Raw genomic sequence first — 23,137 nt, 5'->3', positions numbered from 1 at the left:
AAAAAAAGGGACAAACATCCCAAGGTATATTCCCACTCTTCACACACACACACACACCTATATCCCCACCATTCTCTCTCTCTCTCTCTCTCTCTCTCTCTCTCTCACACACACACACACACCCCTCAGAAGGCAAAAGAAAACAGCCATTTGACATTGCAGAAGTGGTCCCGACCTCAGAATTTGGTCAGTAATCTGGTGGAGTCAATGATCAGAACATTTGCTTTGCAAATAAGATAGTTTTTTAAGTAGATAATACAGGCTGAACCTCTCTAGCCCAGCACTCGCTCATCCAGCGACATCCATAAACCGGCATGATTTTAGTTAGCTGGACAGCCACTTATCATGGGTGTGGCCAAAGTTTCCCATGGCCCCATTAAGTGTTTTTACGGCCACCAGTCCTGGCTCTCAGTGTTGTGTGCTGTTATTAAGCTGTAATTTATCCCTAAATGTCTTTCAAGAGCCCAGTAAACAGTGTAAGTGTTGTTAACACTGCTAGAAAATATTGACCTTCTGTGGTCCTGCAAATTCTCTCATTTGGCATTGGTCGGGTGCCGAGGATGCCAGACTAGAGAGGTTCAATCCGTAATCTAGATTTTATCTTTATTTTTCTTGTAAGCATTTCCAGCTTCTCTGCCTCACTACTTATATTCACTTAAAAGCTCTCTCCTTGTAATTGATAAACTTGGTGTACTGTTTTATTTAATTCACTGTATTTAAACTGACATCTCTGGGTAACTAATTAATGGGAAATAGCATATTATTCCCTTATAAATATAACATACTTAATATATTTGCACTGTACAAGAGAGAGCTGGGACGTATAGGACACACATTTTGGTGGGGGGTGGACAGGAAGGCCACTAGCTGGGATCACCACATAGCAGGTGAGACAAGGAGCAGCTGTCAGGCTGTTGTTACAGACACTGGATGTGACCTGCATACTGGAAAACTGAGAGCTACTACAACATGGCATTGTAAAGCACCAAAGAGTTGCAAGGCTGGCGTGACACAGCCCTCTAGTCTAAATTGAAATCCTGATGTGTCACAGAGGGTCAAACTAAAGAATCAGATGATCACCATAATTTTCTCCTCAAGCCATAGGAAAGGAACAGGGGAGAGAGCATGTGGCAGACAGAAAGTATGGTGCACAATTCTGTTTACGCAATGGGCACAATAAAAACGTTGGGTCTGTTTTTTTCCTTGCACTGGTGGATTTTAGAGAAGAATGATCACTTCCTTCCCTGACATGGTCAAAAGTACTTCTCTCATTGGCTGATAGAGTTTTTAGCTTAAGCACAGCTGGCACCTTGTTATTGGCAAAACAAACAAACAAACAAAAAAACAAACCAAAACAGAAAACCCTCCTAGTAAGACAGATGGTTGGAGAAAAAAGAGGGTGCAGGAAGTGGCAGAGGCAGCCTTCAAAGTTGGCGAAAAGGGAGGTAGGGCCAGAAAACAAAGTCCCCTGTCGACAAAGCAGCCTCTGGATACAACTGTTGTGAATTAAAAGAGATGGGAAGGACACAATTTACCATAAACCCTACCCCAGCTGGTGTAGATGAGTATAGCTCTGTTGGATTCAGGGGACTACTCCCAGCCTCAGAATTAAGCATGTGCCTTAGTGCTTTGCCAGGCTGCAGCCATTTCTTCATGTGCATCAGAGGCAACTGGGCCTGGCTTCTCACAATGCACCAACAGGGTTTTAGTGCAAAACCTGTTGTAGCTTATTGGCATATTATTTACCCTGGAGAATATCACCTGAAATAATCATCTGCATTAACACACACAGAGACACACATCTGCAGGTAAAAAAACATTCTCTTTTACACACACTGTGGTGACAGGTATCAAAGGCAGATGTGCGATAAGGCCTTTCCATCCTGTGTTTGGAGTCTCTCATTGGTTCCAAGCCATGCGGAATGGAAAAGCAGTGCTACATTATGCGAGCATCCCAAAATATAGGACAAAACAATTTTATCAGGCTGCTCATTTTGGAAACATGAGCTGTGGGAAGAGTTTTTGTTCCTCGGCTGTAAATGTGTATAGTGCAGAGAATGTTTAAAAGTATCAGTTAAAGTGCATGAAAGTGTGCACAGGGTGACTTTTGTACATCCTAAGCTATGAAAATAAAACTATGCTCTGTTTATATAAATGACTCAGAAGAGAAAATTCTTCATTATTATTTTAGAGAGTTATCTCACTGTCAAAGGCAGGAAAGGAGCAATTGTAGAACTAAGATTGCACCTCACCTTCACCACAGAATCTTTCATTCAGATTACGGTAAACAAGATTTTACGTTTTGGAGATGTTCTAGGGCTTATTTCAATTTTCTAATCCAATAAAACATTTCTTTTCTCATTCACCAGCACTAATTCTAAATATATTTAATGTATCAAAATGAACTGATAACTAACACTGCACATCTCTTTTCTAGCATTTCACCCATTCCATTGACATTAAGTCTTCAGTCCCAAATGTGTGACATTTATCTATATAGCTACGTAAATACAACCATGTCAACTGATGTCTCATAAGTAAAATATATGCCTGAAAAAGCCAAGCATGACTTGAATAGATGAAAATTATCTTCTCCCAGCTATAGAACTCAATTTTCATTTCAGCAATTGATGTCAATTTCCCATGGCAGCTTGAATATTTGTCTTATCTAATTGAATTAATACCCATTTCTTTTTACTTATTCCCAGATCCTTGTCCAAAATGATTTAAAGGTGTCATTCCACATTTATAGGAAGGAGGGGAAATATCTATATTAGGGTATCAATTTGCTAGTTAATTTCAGAGTCCTTGCCAATCTACTGTGAGATTATGCATTCCCTTATGTAATTTTAACTGCAGTAGTAATGTAGTTCTTTAAATGCATCAGGAGAAATCATGAGAGCCAACAGCCACGCTGAGCCCTTGGACAAGGTTGGAGACGAGGAATGGCTTTGGATTCCCAGAAGGGGTGGGGCCTTGAGTGGGCAAGGTGGAGCCAGGGATAGCCAACCCTTAGTGTCACCGGACCATGGCCCCACACCATCAACACTGCTTGGAGTGAGCCACTTCAGCAGAGATTTAAATGTCTCAGGGCTCTAGGCACCACTGCTGCCTCAGCAGCAATGGCGGTAGCTAGAAGCCCTGGCCCTTTTGAATCACCAGGCCTCAGGGCAGTTACCCGGTTTGTCCCTGCCATCAGTGGGCTGGAGCATAATGCTATGGTGGACTTCAGTACTTTGCAGTCTGAATGTCACTCAGAAGGGAATTGAAAGGAAAATAAAACTCCTCCGTGTATAGTTCTAGTGCATATTTTTAGTGCCTGGAAAAACTCAAGAGCGTCAGAGCCCTGTAAGTTTGCCAACTCTTTTTGGTTTGGCTATAATATTCTGACTACTGGGAAGAGGGAAACTGGAAACCTTTTCAGCATCAGCGTTACTCTTTTCAACATTTTCTTGCACAACAGGATGTCATGGACTGTGAAAAAGAAAGGCAATGCAACTGCTGTAGTGAATTCCCTCTAATCTTTAGTGTTCTGTGTCAGGTGAGAGAGCTGGATTAGATTCTCTGAGTGAAAGGTTCACCCTATTGAACTCAATGGAATTTTTACCATTGATTCAAGTGGGTGAGGATTTCAATGTCCATTCTGGTCACTATGTTCTGAATAGACAAGTTGGGCTATCCAGGACAAACACCATCCCTGTGGTGCAAAATTAAGGTTCCCTCTTGACTGACTCCCAGTTAGAATATGGTTCTGCCTTGGGAGTATACATGAAATAATCCTGTTTTGGCAGTGCCTCTAAACTCCACTACTAACTAGTCTGCCCAACATGATGCCATAATTTGGTGACAGATAAAACATAATTAGTTCTAATCCCACTATAGGGAAGAACTGTGTTTCAGCATGCTGAGGAACAACACTCTAACCAGGAGCACTCCTTCCCAACATGGTTGCTAGATGAACCTTTCATTTCACTCAGTATTCACAGAAGAAGCATGTTTGAAAATCTGGGCAAATCAGTCTCAGAGGGGCATCTGTGTTAGTCTGTATCTGCAAAAATAACGAGACATCCTATGGCACCTTAAAGACTAACAGATTTATTTGAGCATGAGCTTTCATGGGCAAAACCCTACTTTGTTAGAGGAACCAGTGAACTGGGTTTTATGCATAAAAGCTTATGCTCAAATAAATTGGTTCACCTTTAAGGTGCCACAGCACTCCTTGTTTTTGGTAAATCAGGTTCACACATGATAGGGGTCATGGGCTAAAACCTGGTTGGAATAGTTGTATCATCTCATTTTTCCAGTTCAGTAGGAGCCTAGATCCATCACTCATGAATGAAAGTTGTTCTCACGTCATCCACATTGATACTGTTTTGGTGAGAACAGTGTTAAAATGACATTATCAGTTTAAGTAACACATATAAGTTTCTGGTATCCTACTCGGGCTCCTTTCCACCTCTTCAATAGCACAACCTGCTGGAAAGGTGGCTTAACTTCCCATGAATTCCTCTTGCATAAACTTTGTTACATTAAAACCAAATGTCACGTGTTTACATACATTTGTCCATAAATTTTACCTGGTGTCCCTATTCTTTTGAAGTTTGGGAAGGGATGGGTAGTGAGAGCAAGGTAATTGCTGTGCATTCCTCAAAGATAGTGATTCAGCGGTTATACAACGAAAACAGTGAACACATGTCTTTCTGGAGGCAGTCCACCTCTGACTGATACCATCTATGTCCATACGAGCATACTGCTAAATGCATAGCAGCTTCTGCAGATGTGTAGTTTGTGGTGGGGGGTGGTTACTGACCACACTTCAGCTCGTAGTATTTTCAAAGGAGTAGTCAGAGATTAACTGTTGCATGTGTATGGTAGAGATCTTGAATAAGACTCAGTTGGCTACGTTACTGAGACAACCGATGTTGCACAAATTTAAGTCTGTCAATTAATCTGAAAGGTCAGCTCTCGGCCCCTGGGGCTGCACATTAGATGTGTCACATTTGTAAAAATGGGTATTAGGGAGTCGAACATTGTGGACAACCTTCAAATTTAACCTTTAACTTTTTCATTATCGTTATCAAAATTGAGTTGGATAACTGCAAATTGCAAGTCTCAGCAGGCAATGTTTGAATGTCTGTCTTTCCTTATTTTCTTAATAGGGCCTATTGGGACATATTGCAGACAATTAAGGAGAGACAGTTTGTAGCTAGACTCCCTGGAGATAAGAGGATTGTTTTTCTTTGTTGTATGAGACTTATGAATTGGCGGCATAGTGTTAAAGTCTCTCTCTTATAACAAAACATACAGAAGAAATTGCAGAGGTATTGACAAATGCAGTTCATTCCCCTCAAACCATGGTGAATGACTGTTGCCAGAAACAAAACAGGAGAGGTTATGGTACTTAGGAGATCTGAGCTGGGAGACCAGACTGGGGTGCAGCCATTTGTCTGGTGGTACTGAAGCACTTACTACGGAGCACATAGGATATGCTGAGTCTCTACAGCAGTATGTGGCAGACACCTTCTTCGTGTAAGTGACTGGCAGCTTTTGTGGGTGGGATATTTGCAAACTCAAGAACAGCCAAACTGGGTCACATCAAAGGCCCATCTAGCTCAGAAGCCCATCTTCCAACAGTGCTCAATGCAACAGAAGAGGGCAATTATCCAGTGATCCAACCCTTGTCATTCAATAACAGCCTCTGGCAGTCAAAGGCTTAGAGACTGACTGAGAACAGGGTTGCATTGCTTACCCTCTTGGCTAACAGCTCTTGATGGGCCTCCAAAAGTTGACTGCGTTGTGTGAAGAAGTACTTCTTTTTGTTTGTTTTAAACCTGCTGCCTATCAATTTCATTAGGTGATTTCTGGTTCTTGTGTTCTGTGAAGGGGTAGATAATGCTTCCCTATTCACTTGCTTCACACCATTCATGGGTTTACAGACCTCTGTGAGATCCCCTTAGTCATCCCCTTTCCAGGATGAATGGTTCTAGTCTTTTCAAACTTTCCTCCCATGGAAGCTGTTGCACACCTATAACCATTTTTGCTGTACTTCACTGTACCTTGCCCAGTTCTAATATCTCAGTGAACTAGGGCAACCAGACCCACACACAGTATTCAAGGTGTGGGCACACCATGGACTTATGGAATGGCATTCTGATATCTACGGTCTTATTATCTATCCCTTTCCTTGGAGTTTCTAATATTCTGTTATTTTTTGACTACTAATGCATATTGAGAAGATGTTTTCAAAGATATCCTCAGTCACTCCAAGACCTCTTAATTTAAACTCCATCATTTTGTACATATAGTGGGGGTGATGTTTTCCAATGTGCATGGCTTTCCATTTATCTATACTAAATTTACCATTTTGTTGCCCAATCACCCCATTTTATGCAATTCCTTTGTAACTCTTTGCAGTCTGCTTACCTCTAGAGTAATTTTGTGTCATCTACTACCTTTGCCACTTCACAATTTGCCCCGTTTTCCTGATCATTTATGAATACCTTGAATAGCACTATGGAATTCTGCTTTTTATATCTCTCCATTCTGAAACTGACAAATTATTTTCATCCTTTGTTTCCTATCTTTTAATCAGTTATTGATCCATGAGAGGATCTTTCCTCTTATTCCTTGACTGCTTAGTTTGCTTAAGAAGCTTTGGTGAGGGACTTTATCCAAAGCTATCTGAAAGTCCAAGTACAGCTAAGTCCACTTGATCATCAATGTCCATATTCGATGACCTGCCAAAGAACTGCAAAAGGCTAGTGAGGCATGATTTCCTTCTATAAAAGCTGTGTTGCCTCTTCCCCAAATTGTATTCATCTTAGTCATTGCTAATTCTGCTCTTTATTATTGTTTTTAGAAAATATGTCTGGTACTGAAATTAGGCTCATCAGCCTATAATGACAAGGATCACCTTTTGAACCTTCTCTCTCCCACAAATGATTAGCGCCATATTAGCTATCTTCCAGTCATCTAGTGCACGAATTGATATAAGTGATAGGGTACATACCAAAGTTAATAGTTCTGCAATCTCATATTGGAATTCCTTCAGAATTCTTGGGTGAATAGCATCTGTTTCTACACACTTACTGAAGTGTACTGTATCAATTTCTTCCAAAACCACCTCCTGACATCTCAATCTGGCACAGCTCCTCAGATTTGTCACATAAAAATGGCTTAGGTTTAGGAATTGCCCCCAAATCCAGAGTGAACAATGCAAAAGAATTTTTTTAGCTTGTGTGCAATACCTGTGTCTTCCCCAAGTACTCCCTTAGGACTTCTACTGCCCAGTGGCCCCACTGAGTGTTTGGCAGTTTCCTGCTTCTGAGGTACTTTAAAAAAAAGTTTGCTCTTATTTTGAGTCTTATACCAAGTTGTTCAATTTCTTTTTTTGGCTTGTCTAATTATACTTTTACACTTGACTTGCCAGTTTGTGCTCCCTTCTCTTTTCCTCAGTAGAATTTGACACCTGCCTCTAACCGCCTTTCCCACTCTGTTATTTAGCTATGGTGGCATTTTTTATTTCCTCTGTTTTTAAAAATTTGGGATATGTATTTAACTTCAGCCTCTATTATAGTGTTCCGTCTCCTATTGCTCCTTGCTCCTACATTGCCACCTCTGCTCACATTTTGATATCTGATGATCCACTTCTGCTGCATTAATTAGCTTGGCATTAGGGCTGTCAATTAGCATGTATTAACGCCTGCGATTAACGCAGGACAGATTTAACGTGTTAAAAAATGAGCATGTGTTAATCGCAGTGTTAATTGACAGCCCTACTTCAAAGTGTGCTGGCTGGCTCCCAGCCACGGGGCTGCCAGGTTCCTGGCTCAGTCAGGTCCATACAGCTGCAGGGCTTACCCCAGCTGGCTCCCAGCCCCAGAGCTGCAGGATTCCCTGTCCCAGCTGAGCCCCCTGGGCTACAGCTTTTGGCAGAGCTATGCACCCAAGCCGACTCCCAGCCCTGGGGCTGCTGGGGTTCCCCCAGCCCTAGCTGGGTCCCCCAGGCTAGAGCTGCTGGCAGAGCTCCCAGTTCTGGGGCTTCTGGGCCCCCCACAGGTGCTGGAGCTGCCAGTGGAGGTCCATGCCCCGACAGGTTTCCAACCCCAGGGCTGCCAGGTTCCCCTGGCCCTGCTGGGCTGCTGGGACTGGAGCTACTGGCAGGGCTCCACACCCTGGCTGGCTCTCAGCCCCAAGGCTACCAGGTTCCCCAACTACAGCCAGGTCCCTGCAGCTGTGGGGCTACCAGTGGGGCTCTGCACCACAGCCAACTCCCAGCCATGGGGCTTCCTCTGGTGGGGGTTCCGCAGAACTCTGGGAGCCCCGCAATTAATTGTGCAATTAATGGAAATTCATTTTTTAAAATCGCTCAACAGTCCTACTTGGTATATAATTTTCAAGTAAAAAATAGACACCAACCCAACCGTAGAGTGAGGCAAGTGTTTTATTCAAACATAGCTCAATTTACACTGGGTGACCGCATGAATAAAACAATGCCTAACACGGTAAGTCGCTCGGAGCCCCAATTCAAAGCCCATTAAAGGAAAACGGAAAGAATTTTATTGTCTTCAAAGGGGTTGGGATCAGTGTCTTGAAGCCCAGATTTCAGACTTGTGCCAGTCTTCTGGTGTGTTGGGACTTTTAATCTTTGCCAGGCTTACGTCCTGGTGTCATGGGGAATCTGGGCATTCTCCTTAGTGCCGAATTTTTAAAACTGAGCGTCACACCATTCTTTTCACTTGGTTATACATTCTAGGATCTTCTGGCCTCATGCCCGTTGCCATAGAGCGTTTACATTATTATTTCTGGCACCACAGAATGGTAAACACAACAAAACAAGGAACGATTTAGAGAAATTAAAATCAGAGGTCTTCATTTGAATGAAGAATTATATCTGAAAGATGGAAACGTTATACTGAATGATGGCTCTGTACTTTCACTTCATTGAAGTAGTGAGCCTTTTATTAAACATAAACAGCCAAAAATTCATCCCAATATAACCAATAACTCAAGTCGGCTTAGCCGAGGGAGGAATCTGGTCCCTTGACTGGTAGTGGTTACTGTACATACTCATTTGATTGCTTTTTCTTGGCATAAGTAGACATCCATCATGTCTTAATGCAAGTTCTATATAGTGCACTGCAAGAAAACCCAGTTTTTGTTAGGGTGGACTAGAGCTTCAGGCCTCCTGCCTGCTAGAGGGCCTGCAGCTCTGCCACACCCCACCACGGAAAGAGAGGGCACACCAAGCTGCCTTGAGTGGCTGTGTGGGGTGCAGCCAATCAAAAGGGGCTGCAGAGAACTGCCAGTGATGTCCCAGCAGGCTAGTATAAAAATAGCCACAGAGCCAGAGCAAATTCAGCTCCTTTCTGGAGCTGGAGGAGCGTGGATGGCATGTCAGGCTGGCTGACGGAGCAACAGGACTTCATACAGAGCAGTGCTCAGAGACCAGAGGGCAGAGAAAGAGCTTCAGGTTGGCTGCTGGCACTCAGCCAGGAGAAGGCTCTGAGGGAAGGGTAAAGAATATACGGGAGCCATGGAGAAGAGCCTAGGGAACTGTATCAGGATTCAGTTCATTTAGAGGGACACAGCAGATGGCTGCCCTAGGATCCCTGAGCTGGGATCTGGTGTAATGGATGGGCCAAGATCCCCTGCCTCCCATTTGCCACTGAAGAAGTGGCCTGGACTTTCGATGCACCCCAGAAGGGGGAACCAAACTCCTTCCGTGGCCCAACAGGAGAGCTGGGATCAGAAAGATTCCCAAGAGAGTGAAGACATTGTCTCCAGGGACAGAGCCCTGCAGCACTGTTCCATAACAGAGCAGGGACAATTTGAGGTGGATCAAAAGAGGCTGAGACACCGTTCAAACCCGGGTACTGTGCTAGACCCTGCTGCACTGACTGAGGAGCCAGCCCAGAGACAGGGCTGCAGGTAAAGATATGTTACAGGGGGCACTGAAAGAGATCCCTGTGGGACATGTAGGCACAAAAGGAGTTTGCTTTTTATTTCACCTGCAGACTGTGTGTGACTTGGCCAGACAGCTGAGTTGCTGAAGACTCCCTGTAAGGCAGAGAGGAAAGAGAGGCACATGTGCTCTGCCAGGGTGGCCACAGGGGCAGGGAAGGATGTTGGTAAGAGGTGAGCAACACCCCATTACACCTCTCCCCACAAGCGATTTCCCTAACTTCTGCAATGCGCTCTTATTTTTTAATCTGTAATTAATTATAAAGTATTCTCACTAGTATTACAATTATGCTAAGATTAACATAGTATTTCTCTGCCAGACAGCTGGTGTTCTACTACTTGCAAGCACGATAGTAAATAATATATGTGCATAAGGAGTCATCCTTGCAGTAAATCAATTAATTATTCTTTCATTGCTGGACATCTGCTACTTCAACATAGGATAATTAGATACACTGCTATCATTTACCTGGTGGTCTGCAGCGATAGGATTAAGCAACTGGCATTTGGCATTGTATTCTCTTGTTTCATCAGCTCCCCATTATGTGTTTTACCCCTTCCTGATCACATACAAAAAAAATCAATTAACAATAGCTATTATGAGCTGCTTTCACCATGTTACTAATATTTGCAAGAGCACATCTGCACGTAAAAACAGGAGCCAGAGGTTATCCTGCTTCTTATGGGCGTGCACCTCGACTTTACTTACTAGCATGCTTAGTAAAAAAGAGGGCATATAAAAGTTCACACACACACAAATGCATGGGCACGGTTACAACAATTTATCTTTGAACATACTGATGCTCAGCCATTGATTTCTTGTGTTTCTTAGTAAAACTTCTGTCATTTTCTGTCTTGCAAGGCTATTGCAGGACTTTTATAACAACCCTTGACACAATGACAGTAGTGGTAGAAGAGATTTTAGAGTGGAGGTGCTGAGCTATGCCCAACCCCTTTTACCCTCTTCTGTGCCCCTCAACACACCCTAGAACTGGGGCTAGAGGAGGGCAAACGTGGACAGGGAAAAGGCAACGAAGGCTAGTGCCATAGCTAGAGCTGGGGGCATCATCCAGGACCCCAGACAAAACCTTGGGGTGCTGCAACACCCTAGTTTCCCTGAGTGGGCACAATTACCTCTGAGGTTGAAGACAGCAGCCAGCATGTGCACACAACATCATAGCCAAGTAAGGAGAGGAAAAATTTTGGCTGAGGGTACTGACAACCCAATCCTCTCACAGCAAATAAAAACAGAACTTTCAAATACCCAGACACTTATTTTTTTTCCAGATTAGAAACCCTGCTTTTAAGATCCAAAGCTCTATCATGCATAATAAGTTACATAGGGTATTTAATGCATCTACCTCAGAAATATTATGGTCCAAGTTGACATCACTGGGATTTGAACTTGTGGTTTCACGGCAACTAGATATCCTAGAAATGAAGTTTAGATTGATAAGGTAACATCCATCTAGCAATAGATATGGAGTGCATGCAGAACGGCGACTGTGCCACTGTAGCAAGGGAAGGGTTAAAATCATGCATGAGGGAGTCTGTGCAAACCACTCCAATCAGAGAGAGGCTTGTAAGGAGCCAATCAAAGGTCGGCTTGTTGGGGCAGCCCTGTTTATAAGGAGCTGCTCAGCAGAGCAGAGGGCAGTTGGGTCCCAAACAGTGACTGGAAGCACCACCAGAAGGAGTCAACCCACAACACAGACCATGGAGTCACCTTGTGATGGGTAGGCTAAAGGAGAAAAGAAAAAGTATCAGCTCACATGGAGGTGCCTATGGCTGGTCTGGGTTGACATACACTGAAAGCCAAGTCCCACGGTGATAATGCAGCATCTCCAGAAAGGAAACGTTTGAGGCCTGAGGTAAATGAGGCTGCATCACTGTATGGTTTCAAAGGCATCAGTTTGCTTTCTTTGGGCCATCTGGCAGGATGTGATTTTAAAAAAAAACACAGCAAAAAAGAATGCTCATCCTCCAGCAGTAATCCAATAAAATGTCAGGCTCCAAGACACCTTAGGGTCCATGCTGGGACCTCTGCATAACTCAACTAGCTGTAGCAAATGGTTGAGCATCCCAGCTCAGGCCTCAACAAATGTAACCTTCAAGAAATTCAGCTCTTCAAAAAGCTGGATTTAACTTTTGAAAAGAATACTAAATCCTGGAAAATTGGACCTCTGGTAAACTGTCCAAATGGTTTTCAAATGAAACTCAGGAAATCTAAGGTTAGAAAGGGAAGCATAAAAATTTCCAGGATTTTTATCCTGCAGCCTCTATGTAGATCCAGAACTCTTCTCAGAAGGTGAGAAATAAAGAATAAATGTCTATTAATAGAATAAGACTATGTGTAGGCCAAACCCCTTTAAAATGCCATGTGAATTTTGCCTGCATAGACACGCAGGGTCTTGGCCCCCATTTTCGCGCATTCAACACTTGTCCATTTTAACTATTAATCACTGAGAATTTGGTACAGTTTTCAATTGGGCTGAACAGATCAGTGTTGCCCACTGATGAGTTCAAGCTCAAATATGTTGTTGGCTCACTTTGAACTTTCAGCGACTTGAGCTCAATGGGCTGCTCCACAATTAACTGCTATTTTTAGAGCAGCGGGGCTGTACAAAGTCTTGTAATTACAAGACACTGTGGCATGTGGCATTTTTCTAAGAATATGCTTTGCAAATGTACTTGTTTACCTATGTTTTCAAAGTCCTGAGGTTTGACCTACAAAGCACAAACTACAAAATGAGTTTATGCCGCATTCATACAAAACCCTCAGTCTTTGTTCAGTTACGCCTATGGTTCCACCCCCACCCAGACACACTCACAGTACAGCAACTCACTGCTGGGGGAATTCTGCATCCAAAAATTAAACTCCATACACAATCTTTTGAAACTATGCTTATTTTATTTGTCAAAATAACACTATGTCTGAGTTAGTCTGTATCTTCAAAAACAACAAGAGCCCTGTGGCACCTTATAGACTAACAGATATTTTGGAGCATAAGCTCTGTGGGCAAAGACCCGCTTCATCAGAGGCATGAGTGGGGGTTCCGGAGGAGGGTCTAAATATATAGGCTCCTGAAAAGGAGGCAGTCCCAGCCAAGAGGAGGGCCAGAGTTGATGAGGTCAGTTCAGTCATGGAAGATGTGGCCCATTATCGTGCCAGTTTCAGTTATTGTGGTAACTTATTTCAAATACATGTCAGCAACCATGCCAGTACAGACAGAAGGTATTTCCAGGCACAGAGTTTAACCCCTATGAGAACCCAGGGCCTGCTTCTTTGCCTCTTCATTCCTCCCTCTCCCCAGCCAAGCCCAGTCAGGGGGCCAGACACTCATACCCTACACCCCAGAGCCCAGCTGTAGCGACCTCCCAGCCTAGACACTTGTATCTGTTACCCCCAAAACCCAGCCTCAATGCACCCACTAGCTTCAATGTACCCACCAGCCCAAACACTCACACCCTCTAGCGCCCAGCGCCTAAGGATCCAAAGGAAGAAACAGCTTGGGCTTGTGGGGAATTTCCTGCATGCTGCCACCTCCTTCCTGCAGGATGTGCTTGGAACTGCAGCTGCCCAGAACCCTCCAGGGGTATGGAGTATCATTAGTCACCTGAAGCTGTAGCCAGTCCCTCTTCCCTTTGGAGTCATGTGACAGAAGGAGCCTATCCTCTTTTGTCAGTTCATTTCAAGTTTGACTATATTGCTTTCACGGGATACTAGTGCATTTGAATGTTCTGCATGGAAAACCCAGAAGCATGAAGTCCTCTGTCCACAGACTACATACAGCATAAAGAATGCAAGCTTCCAACACACGGCACTATCATATTTCAAACCAGACATAGAGGGACCGTGTGAAGGGGTAAGGAAGTTGTTCTAATCTGTGGGGACATGCAGTGGGGCCAGAGCTTAAGAGGGACTTAAGTGGTGCAAGGTGTTTGTGCTAGCCCCTCTCTTGAGCAGTGAATTTCCTTCTATCTGTATTCATTAAACCTTTTACTTCCCTTGTGAGACGATTAAATAATGTCAATTAGTGCCTGTTTTGGTGGGGATCTTTTGCAGCAAGGGCCTCTATCCACAGAGAACTGGACTGAAACCTCCAAATGCTAAACTTCATGTAGGCCACTGGACATTCATTAAACAACAAAAAAGTCTGGTCCTCACCGGATTTGAACCAGCAAGATAAAAGCGAAGCTGAACCATTTTTATAACCATGCATCAAACTAAGAGATTTAACAGAGAGACAAAAGCATTGCCTACTAATTCCATGCAAGAAGAGAGCAGACCACATATCCTGGCCTATATTTGTAGAGCATCTACTTCAGAGCAAACCCTCAGCTGGTGTAAATCAATTCATCTCCCTCAGGCTTTACGAATACAGGGCAATCTCTGTGCCAAATATACAACAAGAACACTTTCTTGAGAAACGGCTGAGTGTATTAGACATTGCCTACAGAAATCGTCTCAAGGATCATGGTGCTATCTAAATCCAACAGTAAAGTTATCACACGTATTACCAGACAGCACAATCCTGCTTCTGTTTCCATGGACGGCAGCATTTGCATCAACCCTGAAAGAAGGACTAATACTGGTACTACCATGTACAATACAAGCAGGTCTAACAGACGAGCAGGTCCAATACTAGTTAACAGATGACTAGACTGGAAAATCATGAAAGCTGCTTTTTAGCATTCTGTAGGTGATGGTCACAAACTAGCCAATGGGCTTCTGTAATTATTACAGCATGCAGTTCTAATAAAAAACACAGAGTTAGACTAATTAAAAATTTAAAGTTGCACATGGTGAAAGACTTACACCCGTATCTAACGTGAATCCCTCCAAACGTTGCACGGCTCTCTCAGCAGTTCAGTCCGGTGTTTGAATTACGTAGACTCCCTGGAGTTTCAAGTACCGTTAGCCCTTTATCTTATAAAAGTAGCTAAACAGAATACCAGATTATGGTGGCTTTGTATTCATGTGCATATCATCTTTCGGATGAGCCTTGAACACCTGCAATCATTTACGATATGCCTGGACAATGTTAAACGTCCCACGACATTTTTCAGAACAGAATGAGATTTTTTTCTGCTGGCCTTAGCCAAAAATTTTTTATTGGCCCATTCTTAATTATCATGACTTTAGTGTTGTGAGCCACTAATCAGAAGAAGATTGGAAAGAAAGGATTAAGAGCATGCTCATGATTCCCCTGACCACTACTGGCGACCTCCTGGGGGATGCTGACTCAGCTTGAGAACCGTTGCTCCAAACCACACTCAGGCCTCTTATCCTGCTACTTTACAGGCAGTCAAGAGAGAGTTTTTTTCTGTCTTATGAATAAGACTATCTGTGACTTAATGGGGGAGGTGGGGTGGGGGCAAGGAAATAGGAAATATTTCAGTGGAGACCCCCAAATCAACTTGTCATTAATATTTCCCCCTCCAGCCAGCGTGTCTTGCTGTTACCATATTCCTTTGAAATATATACTTTTGCATGCTAACAGGATAAATGTCTACTGTAATACCTTTGAAGCATGTGCTGCTCATAAATCTCATCCCAAAAGCAGCTGAATATTCTGCTCTTTTTTAACGCGCTAAGAACAGAAGATGCCAGTGTACTGATGGAAATTTTGTGTATGTGAAAAAAAAAATCAACTGCTTAGTTCAACATTGGCTGCAAGAAACGCTGTACTTGTTCAAACATTGACTTTTCTGGCTGCTTCCACAAGAGGGACTGGAAAGGAATTCTGATGCTTTACTGAATCCTCGACCAAGATGTGGAAATGAAGGGGAAAGTGTTAAGGGAGATGCCAGCTGGGTTCACTGCTTGCAAAATGTTAGCAAACCTGTAGTTCACCAAGTTTGCAAGGCATTTGTGATTAACACCCTTTTCATGTGGGATGACCTTTGGTCATGGGACTCTTAAATGACAAGATTTCAACTGAGGCCCAGTAGACCAAACTTTCTTCCCCTACCCGCCTTTTTTAAAAGCTTGGCAGGAGGTTATTATTTTTCTTTTGCAGAGTGTTTGTTCCTGTTGAGAGTGCACTTTTCATTTAGCAACATTCACTGTACATCACTTGTATCGAGTATTATCATGAAAATGGGTAATTTAGTGCTCTCAGCTACATGTAGAATTGAGATTTAGTTAGGAAACTAATGCATGCTCATTAATACAAAACTACTGGATGCCTGCACTTTACGCCTTTGCATAACAATATATCTTAAGTTTGTTGACAGCACTTATGTGTGTGTTAAAATCACTTTGCACTTATTTTGTGTACTATATAGTGATTGTTTTTTATCATCAACTAGTATTTAAAGCATTTACTGCCTTATTGAATCTAATGAATTAGATTTATTAGGTTAATCACTTTCCTTAATAGCTTAACTGAGTTTTACAAAATGTATTAACTGAGATAATAAATATGCTTAAAAGTCAGCTGCCATTTTCTCCCAATGGCAGTACTTCCTCTAAGTTGCTAGCAGGAAGTGTTGTGCTTAAACAAGCCAATCCAACAAGCACAAGGGGCATTAAGTAAGCAGCAGCAGAAATTGGAGACCTGAAGTTGGGATGCTTTTTTGAAGAATATCACAGTGAGAACAACTCAGGACACCCCTAGTCACACTAAATTATCCCTTCCTGATTTCACTGGCAATAATCAGGGCAAAACTTGGCACTCAGTGTAAAGATGTCATGATCTGCCTCTCTCTAAAATATTCAGCTTGCTTGGGTCATAAACCTGCAAGCATCTTTGGCTTGAAAGACATCTGGTCTGGTTGGAAAGCCATACGCATTATAACATTAAAACAAAAAAGGCTTATAGAAGTGCCATTGTAACCCACAATAACTTGATCTACAAAGGAGAAAACTCTATTACTACTTCTAGGTAGGAGACACAGTCCTGTAGCTCAGGCTGTAGAAGCTTGTGGTTTATCTGTGGAGGTCTCTGGGTGAAACCCTCCCAAGAGGAATGTGATTATGCTATGGGGGAGAAAAAAACCCCCCCCACAGATTTGCAAGTAAATACAGACTGTGTCTGCTGGCTGGCCTGCAAAGCTGAGACACTTACCTGGGTGGGATTGTACAGTTCCTGCAGAGGGCTTCGTGACCCCTTCCGACAACAGATGTCCATTCCAAATGGATTCCTACGTATTACTACAGGATAAAATGGAAATGAATACAGATTAGTGAAGACTGAATTTTAAAAAAATCAAACAAGAGCACACAGTACATATGTTGAAGAGAGGGGTTTCCTGAAATAGCAGGGAATTCTAGAAATAATTCTGAGTTGCTTAAGCATCCATTTCACCTGCCCTAGCAGAGATCTCAAGCAGGGTACACTTGGAATATTATGGGTGTGGAGCCACCCAAACGCAGTTCATCCCTTGCCCCTTCCCACCAAGTAAAATCATCAGGCAGCATTCTTCATGCCTGGGCGCCCGAAGTTACACTCTTAAAACCATATTTAAGCCGCTAAATAGAAGTGAACTGATTTTAAGCACCTGTGTCTCCCATTGTCTCCAGAGGGCCAGACTATGCACTGTGCCCAGCAGGTCTGAAAATCAGTGATTTGCAACCAGATGCCTGATGACTGATTTAGCATGACTGCCTAACCTTAGGTACCAGGATCTGAAGTTTTGGTCCTATGGCTTCAGTTTCTTGCCACTACAAACAGGTAGTTGCATGTGTGACATACAAACTGGCTCAACTGGAATCCTTTTTTTTTTTTTTTTTTTTTGGTGAGGGGGGCGGTGGGCACAGTATCGTCTGGGAAAAGAGACTCAGCTACTTGAACTCTTATCCTGGGCTGTGCCAGCCTAACAACGCAAATCAATAATGATATGTTTGTCCAATTCTGCACAGGCAGGTTTTCAAAAGAGCTGATCAATGCATTCCTTCCTAAATGCTGCTGTTTTAGTATTACAAGAGTTTCCAGGGAAGGTGCTTAATTTGGGTCCTGATTCTGCACACAGACATGTGCAGGCAGACTTGTTGCACCTATGCAGAAACCAAGGACTTGAGCTTTCTCAGTAAATGTCCAGCCCCTCTGGAATACTATGGAGATACACATCTCATAGAGCTGAAAGGTCATCAAATCCAGCCCACTGCCATCTTGGCAGGACCAAGCACTGCCCCGCACCCCCCCCTTTTCTTTTTTAAAAGTATTTACCCCCAATCCCTAAATGGCCCCCTCAAGAACTGAGCTCACAACCCTGGGTTTAGGAGGCTAATGCTCAAACCACTGAGCTATCCCTCCTGGATTGGGAGATCATCTTGTACATGAGAAACCAGATTAAAATGTGTCTTAATTGGAAAGGGAGACAAGTTTTCCTGAGAGTCCAATACCATTAAAATGGAATTAGACAAAGTATTAATATAGTTATGAACACCCTTTATATAAAAAGGACTACAGCTTCTTTCAGAATATCTCAATACAGCATATCTTCCAACAATACTGTGCTGCAGTCTTGGGGAAATAGCTGTAGAATGCAGTGATGCTTTTCTAGTGAATGGAGCTAGAGCTGGTACTTAATCCATAATCATAATTAATAATTCAAGTAGTATGAGCAGCAGAAGAGTCTCTGCAGAGATGGCAGAGTACATATAATTTTAGTCTTGAGAAAAAAAATAGATTCCCTCCTCCATTTGGTATTTATTTTTAAATTAAAAGGTAATTATCTATTCAAGTGACACATTGCCTTTCTGAACACAAAGGCAGCTATGCTTTCTGTAATGACATTCAGATGCATGTGTCTAGTAAACAACACATGCTAAATGTTTTGATTTGTCTTCACAATTAAAATATTGGATTTTACTATAGGCTATAATTTTAATTTACATATTTGAATACCTGACTAAATTCCAGACACTTTTACTCACGCAGCTAAATATTTTAATTGCTAAATATTTGGGCTATCGTATCTTAAAAAAAAAAACAAACAAAAAACCTAACTGAAAACTGTTGATTACTCTGTATGACAATAACACCACAGACACAAAGCATTTTTAAATATGCCTTTTCATCATTTCTGTTATTTGTAGTTTACATTTTTCAGTTTGGCCTTTTGAATATAGATAATCTGTTTCAACTTCAAGTCAGTGTTTATTCAATTTCACTATTGGCCTCTCTTGCACTAGCATAGTGCTTCATTGGTGTGTTGCAAACCCCGCGGGGTGAAGTTTTTAAAGTGAAATTTAAAATTAAAAATATTCCATAAACTTTTGTAAAATAAATAAATAAATAAATAAATAAAAACTTTGTGGCACTGAATGGCAAAGAAACCTAGATGCATCACAAACATAAAATACTGGATTTGCCCAGATTCACAGATAGGGTTGCCAGGTTCCTGGTTTTCAACCCTGGCACCTCCAGTCAGCTACGCAATGGGGCCTGGAGCTAAAGCAGGCTGCCTACCTGCCCTGACCCCATGTGTCTCCCAGAAGCGACCAGCCAGGTCCCTGCAGCCCCTAAGCTCAGGGACAGTCAGGGAGCCGCCACATGCCACCCTCTCAGCTCCAACTGGCTGGCCAAAAACACCAATGGGAGCAGGGGTGGTGGTGGCTGCAGGTGGGAAAGGCAGGGCACAGCATCTCCTAGACTACCCATGACATGCTTATGGGCCACAGAGACCTGGTGGCTGCTTCTGAGAGCCACAGTAAGGGTTGCCAGGACTCTGCACCCTCCACTCCCTCCAGCACCCCAACATGCTTCCCCTAATTGGATTCTCCTTCCACTCCCAACCTCCCTCCTGGAGCCCCCACATCCCCACAGCTTCTCCCACTGCCTTTCACAGCCCTGAGCCCCTCCTGCACATAAAACCCCTCAGCCCTGGCCCCATCCCAGAGCCCACACCACCTCCTACACTCCAAACTCCTCATCCCTAGCTCCACACAAGAACTCACACAAGAAGCTGGAGCCCTTGGCCCCTCCCCCTGTATCGCCCTATCCCAGGCCCACAACCTTCTACTGCACCCTGAACCCCTTATCCCTGGTCCCACCCCAGAGCCCACACACCCAGGCAGAGCCCTCGCCCTCCTGCCATGCCTCAGCCAGATGAAAGTGAGCATGGGGCAGGAGGCTTGAAGTGCAGCGGGGGTGAGGGCTCTGGGGCAAGGCCTCAAGGGAGGGTGGGACGGAGGTTTCAGTTCTGTGCAATCCTATTCACGGACTCAATGTACATAAACGTTCAGGGGGATTCTCTGTGGCATACCAGGGTGAAGCAGAAGTGAAGAGCATCAGAGTGGTTCTGGGAGCCACCCAGCCAGCAGGTAAAACGAGGAAGGAAATCTCTTTCCCTTTCCTCCGCCAAACATGGCAGCATTTAAAACTATGCAGCTTCCTCCCTGCTCTCATTACGTTGGTATCCTTCCTCCACTACAATCCCCCCTCTTTTTAACTACTCCGAGGCTGAGAGTGCTGGCAGCGGCTGCTTCCCCTGGGCTCTGAGTGCTGGGTGGCTGCTTCCCCAGGGCTCTGAGAGTTACTCAGGGGCATGGCACAGCCACTGACCGGCTCCCCACGGCCTCGCCACGGGTCTCCGCCTCCCTCCACTGCTGCCCAGGAAAGGTAAAATATTCATGAAATTCAACATTCGCAAGGGTTCTCAGCCCCGAACCTTCACGAATGTTGCAACCCTACTGTATAACATCCCTGCCCAGTAACATCCCTGTGCTAGAGCACAGCTGAGCAAATCCTTTGAAATTCACTTTGTCGCTCACTCAACTGCTTCTCAAAACAGAGCCAACACCACAATGTGCAGCCTTCACTCACACTCTCCCCAACCTACTTTCATTTATATTTAACGCACAGGAGCAAAGGAGAAAAGAATGCTTCACTGTATCCAAGGGATCTGATTTTGATTAAGCAGCATGTGACACACAGATTCTTTGTTCCAAAATGCTCAATTGCACTGGACAGAAAAGAATTGCAGCGTGCTGTTCCTTAATTTATTACTTCATTTTTCACTTCCATTAATTGTGGCTTGCAATAAAACACATACATGTCCCCCTCCTTAGTTTGCGTAACAGGCAGAGCTCAGCACAGCAATGCTTACAAACAGTGCTTTTCCTGTTATAAAAAAAGAGCCAGTACTCAGTTGGCCCCCTACCCTTCACCCACGGTTCCGGCAGCTGGGGTCTGCCAAAGTGCTGGTACTCAGTACTGGCAAGTACCATGTCAAAAAAAAAGCACTGCTTACAAGAAGCAGTAACAGCCATAAGCTTAAAAAACAAACATTCAGACCTGTACAAGATTTGATTTTCAGATGCACATAAACAACCCCAAAAATTCACTCCCAAGAAACAGCTCCAGGCTAGTGTGGGACTTCAGCCACTGAAGCCATTAAATCTTCATATTGTGAGTCCCAATATTAATTGACTTATTTTTCCAATATAATCTTTAAACTGAGACTGAGGAATTAACACAGCAACGTGGCATCTTAAATGCACGGCTTGACTCTGAGTTTGCCAGGTTCAGTAAAAGAACATGCTTATGCTGAACAAGATTATATACATCTGCTCATGTGCACCTTGGAAATACCTGTTTGGAATTGGTCTTCGACATCTCACAAAACAATTCTCACTATAAAATATTTCCCTTACCAAAAACGGAACACACATTTTTTACAGCTGTCCTCAACTTTGATAGCCTATTTTGGGACCAAAATGAATGATGACTGAACAGTTAGTTGTCCTTCTCAATTTTTTTGTTGAAATTATTAACAGAAATAAGGAACATCAAAACTGAGCCTACAGATAGAGTCCTTGACACTAGAAAATAAATTCCCACTTGATTTCAAGTTTCCTACATCAATTTTGTGTGCGTGTTCTTTTGACTCTATGAGCATCCTAAGAGGCACACAGGTATCACGTAATGCATTTTCACTGGTCTGACCAGTTCATTATACCCCACTTCACTGATGTTATAATCTGTACCTAAGATCTCATTGGAAAACTAATAATGCACTGATTATTATCTTCAAGTAACGTACATACACAATTCACATTAAAGCCACATCTATACTAGCAAGCCCTTTTGAAAGTGAAACTGAACAGAGGGCCCCTTTCGAAAGAACCCACGATGCGTCCACAAAACGCTCTTTCAAAATTACTTTTGAGAGATCGCGGTGCGACTTTCAAAACTGCTCTTCTCTTCCCATCTCAGGAAGAGGCCCTCCTTTCCAAACACTCTTTTGAAAGAGGGCCAGTGTAGAAGAGCAGTACTCTGTGGCGCTGGCCAGCTGGTGTGCGGAGATGCTCTTACCAGCACGAGGGACTCTGGCTGGTGCCTGTTCAGCTGCAGTTAAAGACACACAAGCCCAGAAACTCCAAGCATCCTGGCCCCACCAGGGCCCCCCAGACTCGGGGTGGTAGGGGCCCCCGTGGTCACCGTGGGTCAGGGGCCCCCACTCACACAGAGGACTAAGGGTCCCCTCCAGGTTCTGCTGCCCCCACCCTCCCATGCTCTGTACATAGTTCTCCCTCTTCACCACTGTATATAGACCCTCACACCCCATTTGTATTAGTGTTTCAAGACAGATCATTTTAAGTTTCAACATGTTTATTTGCCAACACCCCATTGTCCCATGTGATAGGTGTGGGGGGATGTGTGTATGTGGGGGCAGTGGTGAGGGGCGCATGTATCAGGGCAGTGGCGGGGCATGTGTGTGGGGTCACAGTGGAGGGTACCCTAAGGAGGATCATTGGCACCCCTCATTGAAGGCTGCCCTGAAGGCTTCCCTCACCTGTACCCCATCCCGGTTTTCCAGGTGGCATGGGGCATGGAGCGGGGTCTGCTTGTACCCAGGTGCTGCCTCAATGGCGCACATTGGGATGCAGCGCTCCTGCTTGCTCTCCACAATATTGTGGACAGCGCAGCACATGGCCACCACCACAGACACATTCCTGAGGTTGACCTCCAGCCTTGTGAGTAGGCAGTGGAAGAGCCCCTTGAGCCAGCCAAAGGCCCGCTCCAGCATGTCCCAGGCCCAATTCAGGTGCTCACTGAAGAGCTCCTGGGTGGGTCAGTCTGTCCCATGTAGGGACACATGAGCCATGGGTGGAGGGGGTAAGCAGCATCAGCCACTAAGCATTGGGGCATGATGGTGTCCCCGACAGGGAGGTCCCGTGGGGGCACATAGGTCACCTCTTGCAGTCTGCAGTCCATCCAGG

General features: G+C 43.9%; 1 protein-coding gene across 2 annotated transcripts in view; it reads right to left on the bottom strand.

Annotated features, from left to right (window-relative positions):
- Window positions 1–23,137, bottom strand: part of CHST11 (carbohydrate sulfotransferase 11) — a 263,614-nt gene that overhangs the window by 120,460 nt on the left and 120,017 nt on the right. For both annotated transcript variants that reach the window (XM_074983836.1, XM_074983837.1), the window contains exon 2: window positions 17,037–17,122. In XM_074983836.1, the coding sequence (XP_074839937.1) occupies window positions 17,037–17,122 (86 nt within the window). The remainder of the gene's footprint in view (window positions 1–17,036; window positions 17,123–23,137) is intronic.

The sequence above is a fragment of the Carettochelys insculpta genome, chromosome 1 (genome assembly GCF_033958435.1).
Source record: "Carettochelys insculpta isolate YL-2023 chromosome 1, ASM3395843v1, whole genome shotgun sequence".
Lineage (NCBI taxonomy): Eukaryota > Metazoa > Chordata > Testudines > Carettochelyidae > Carettochelys > Carettochelys insculpta.
This window is presented reverse-complemented; position numbering and strand designations above follow the sequence as displayed.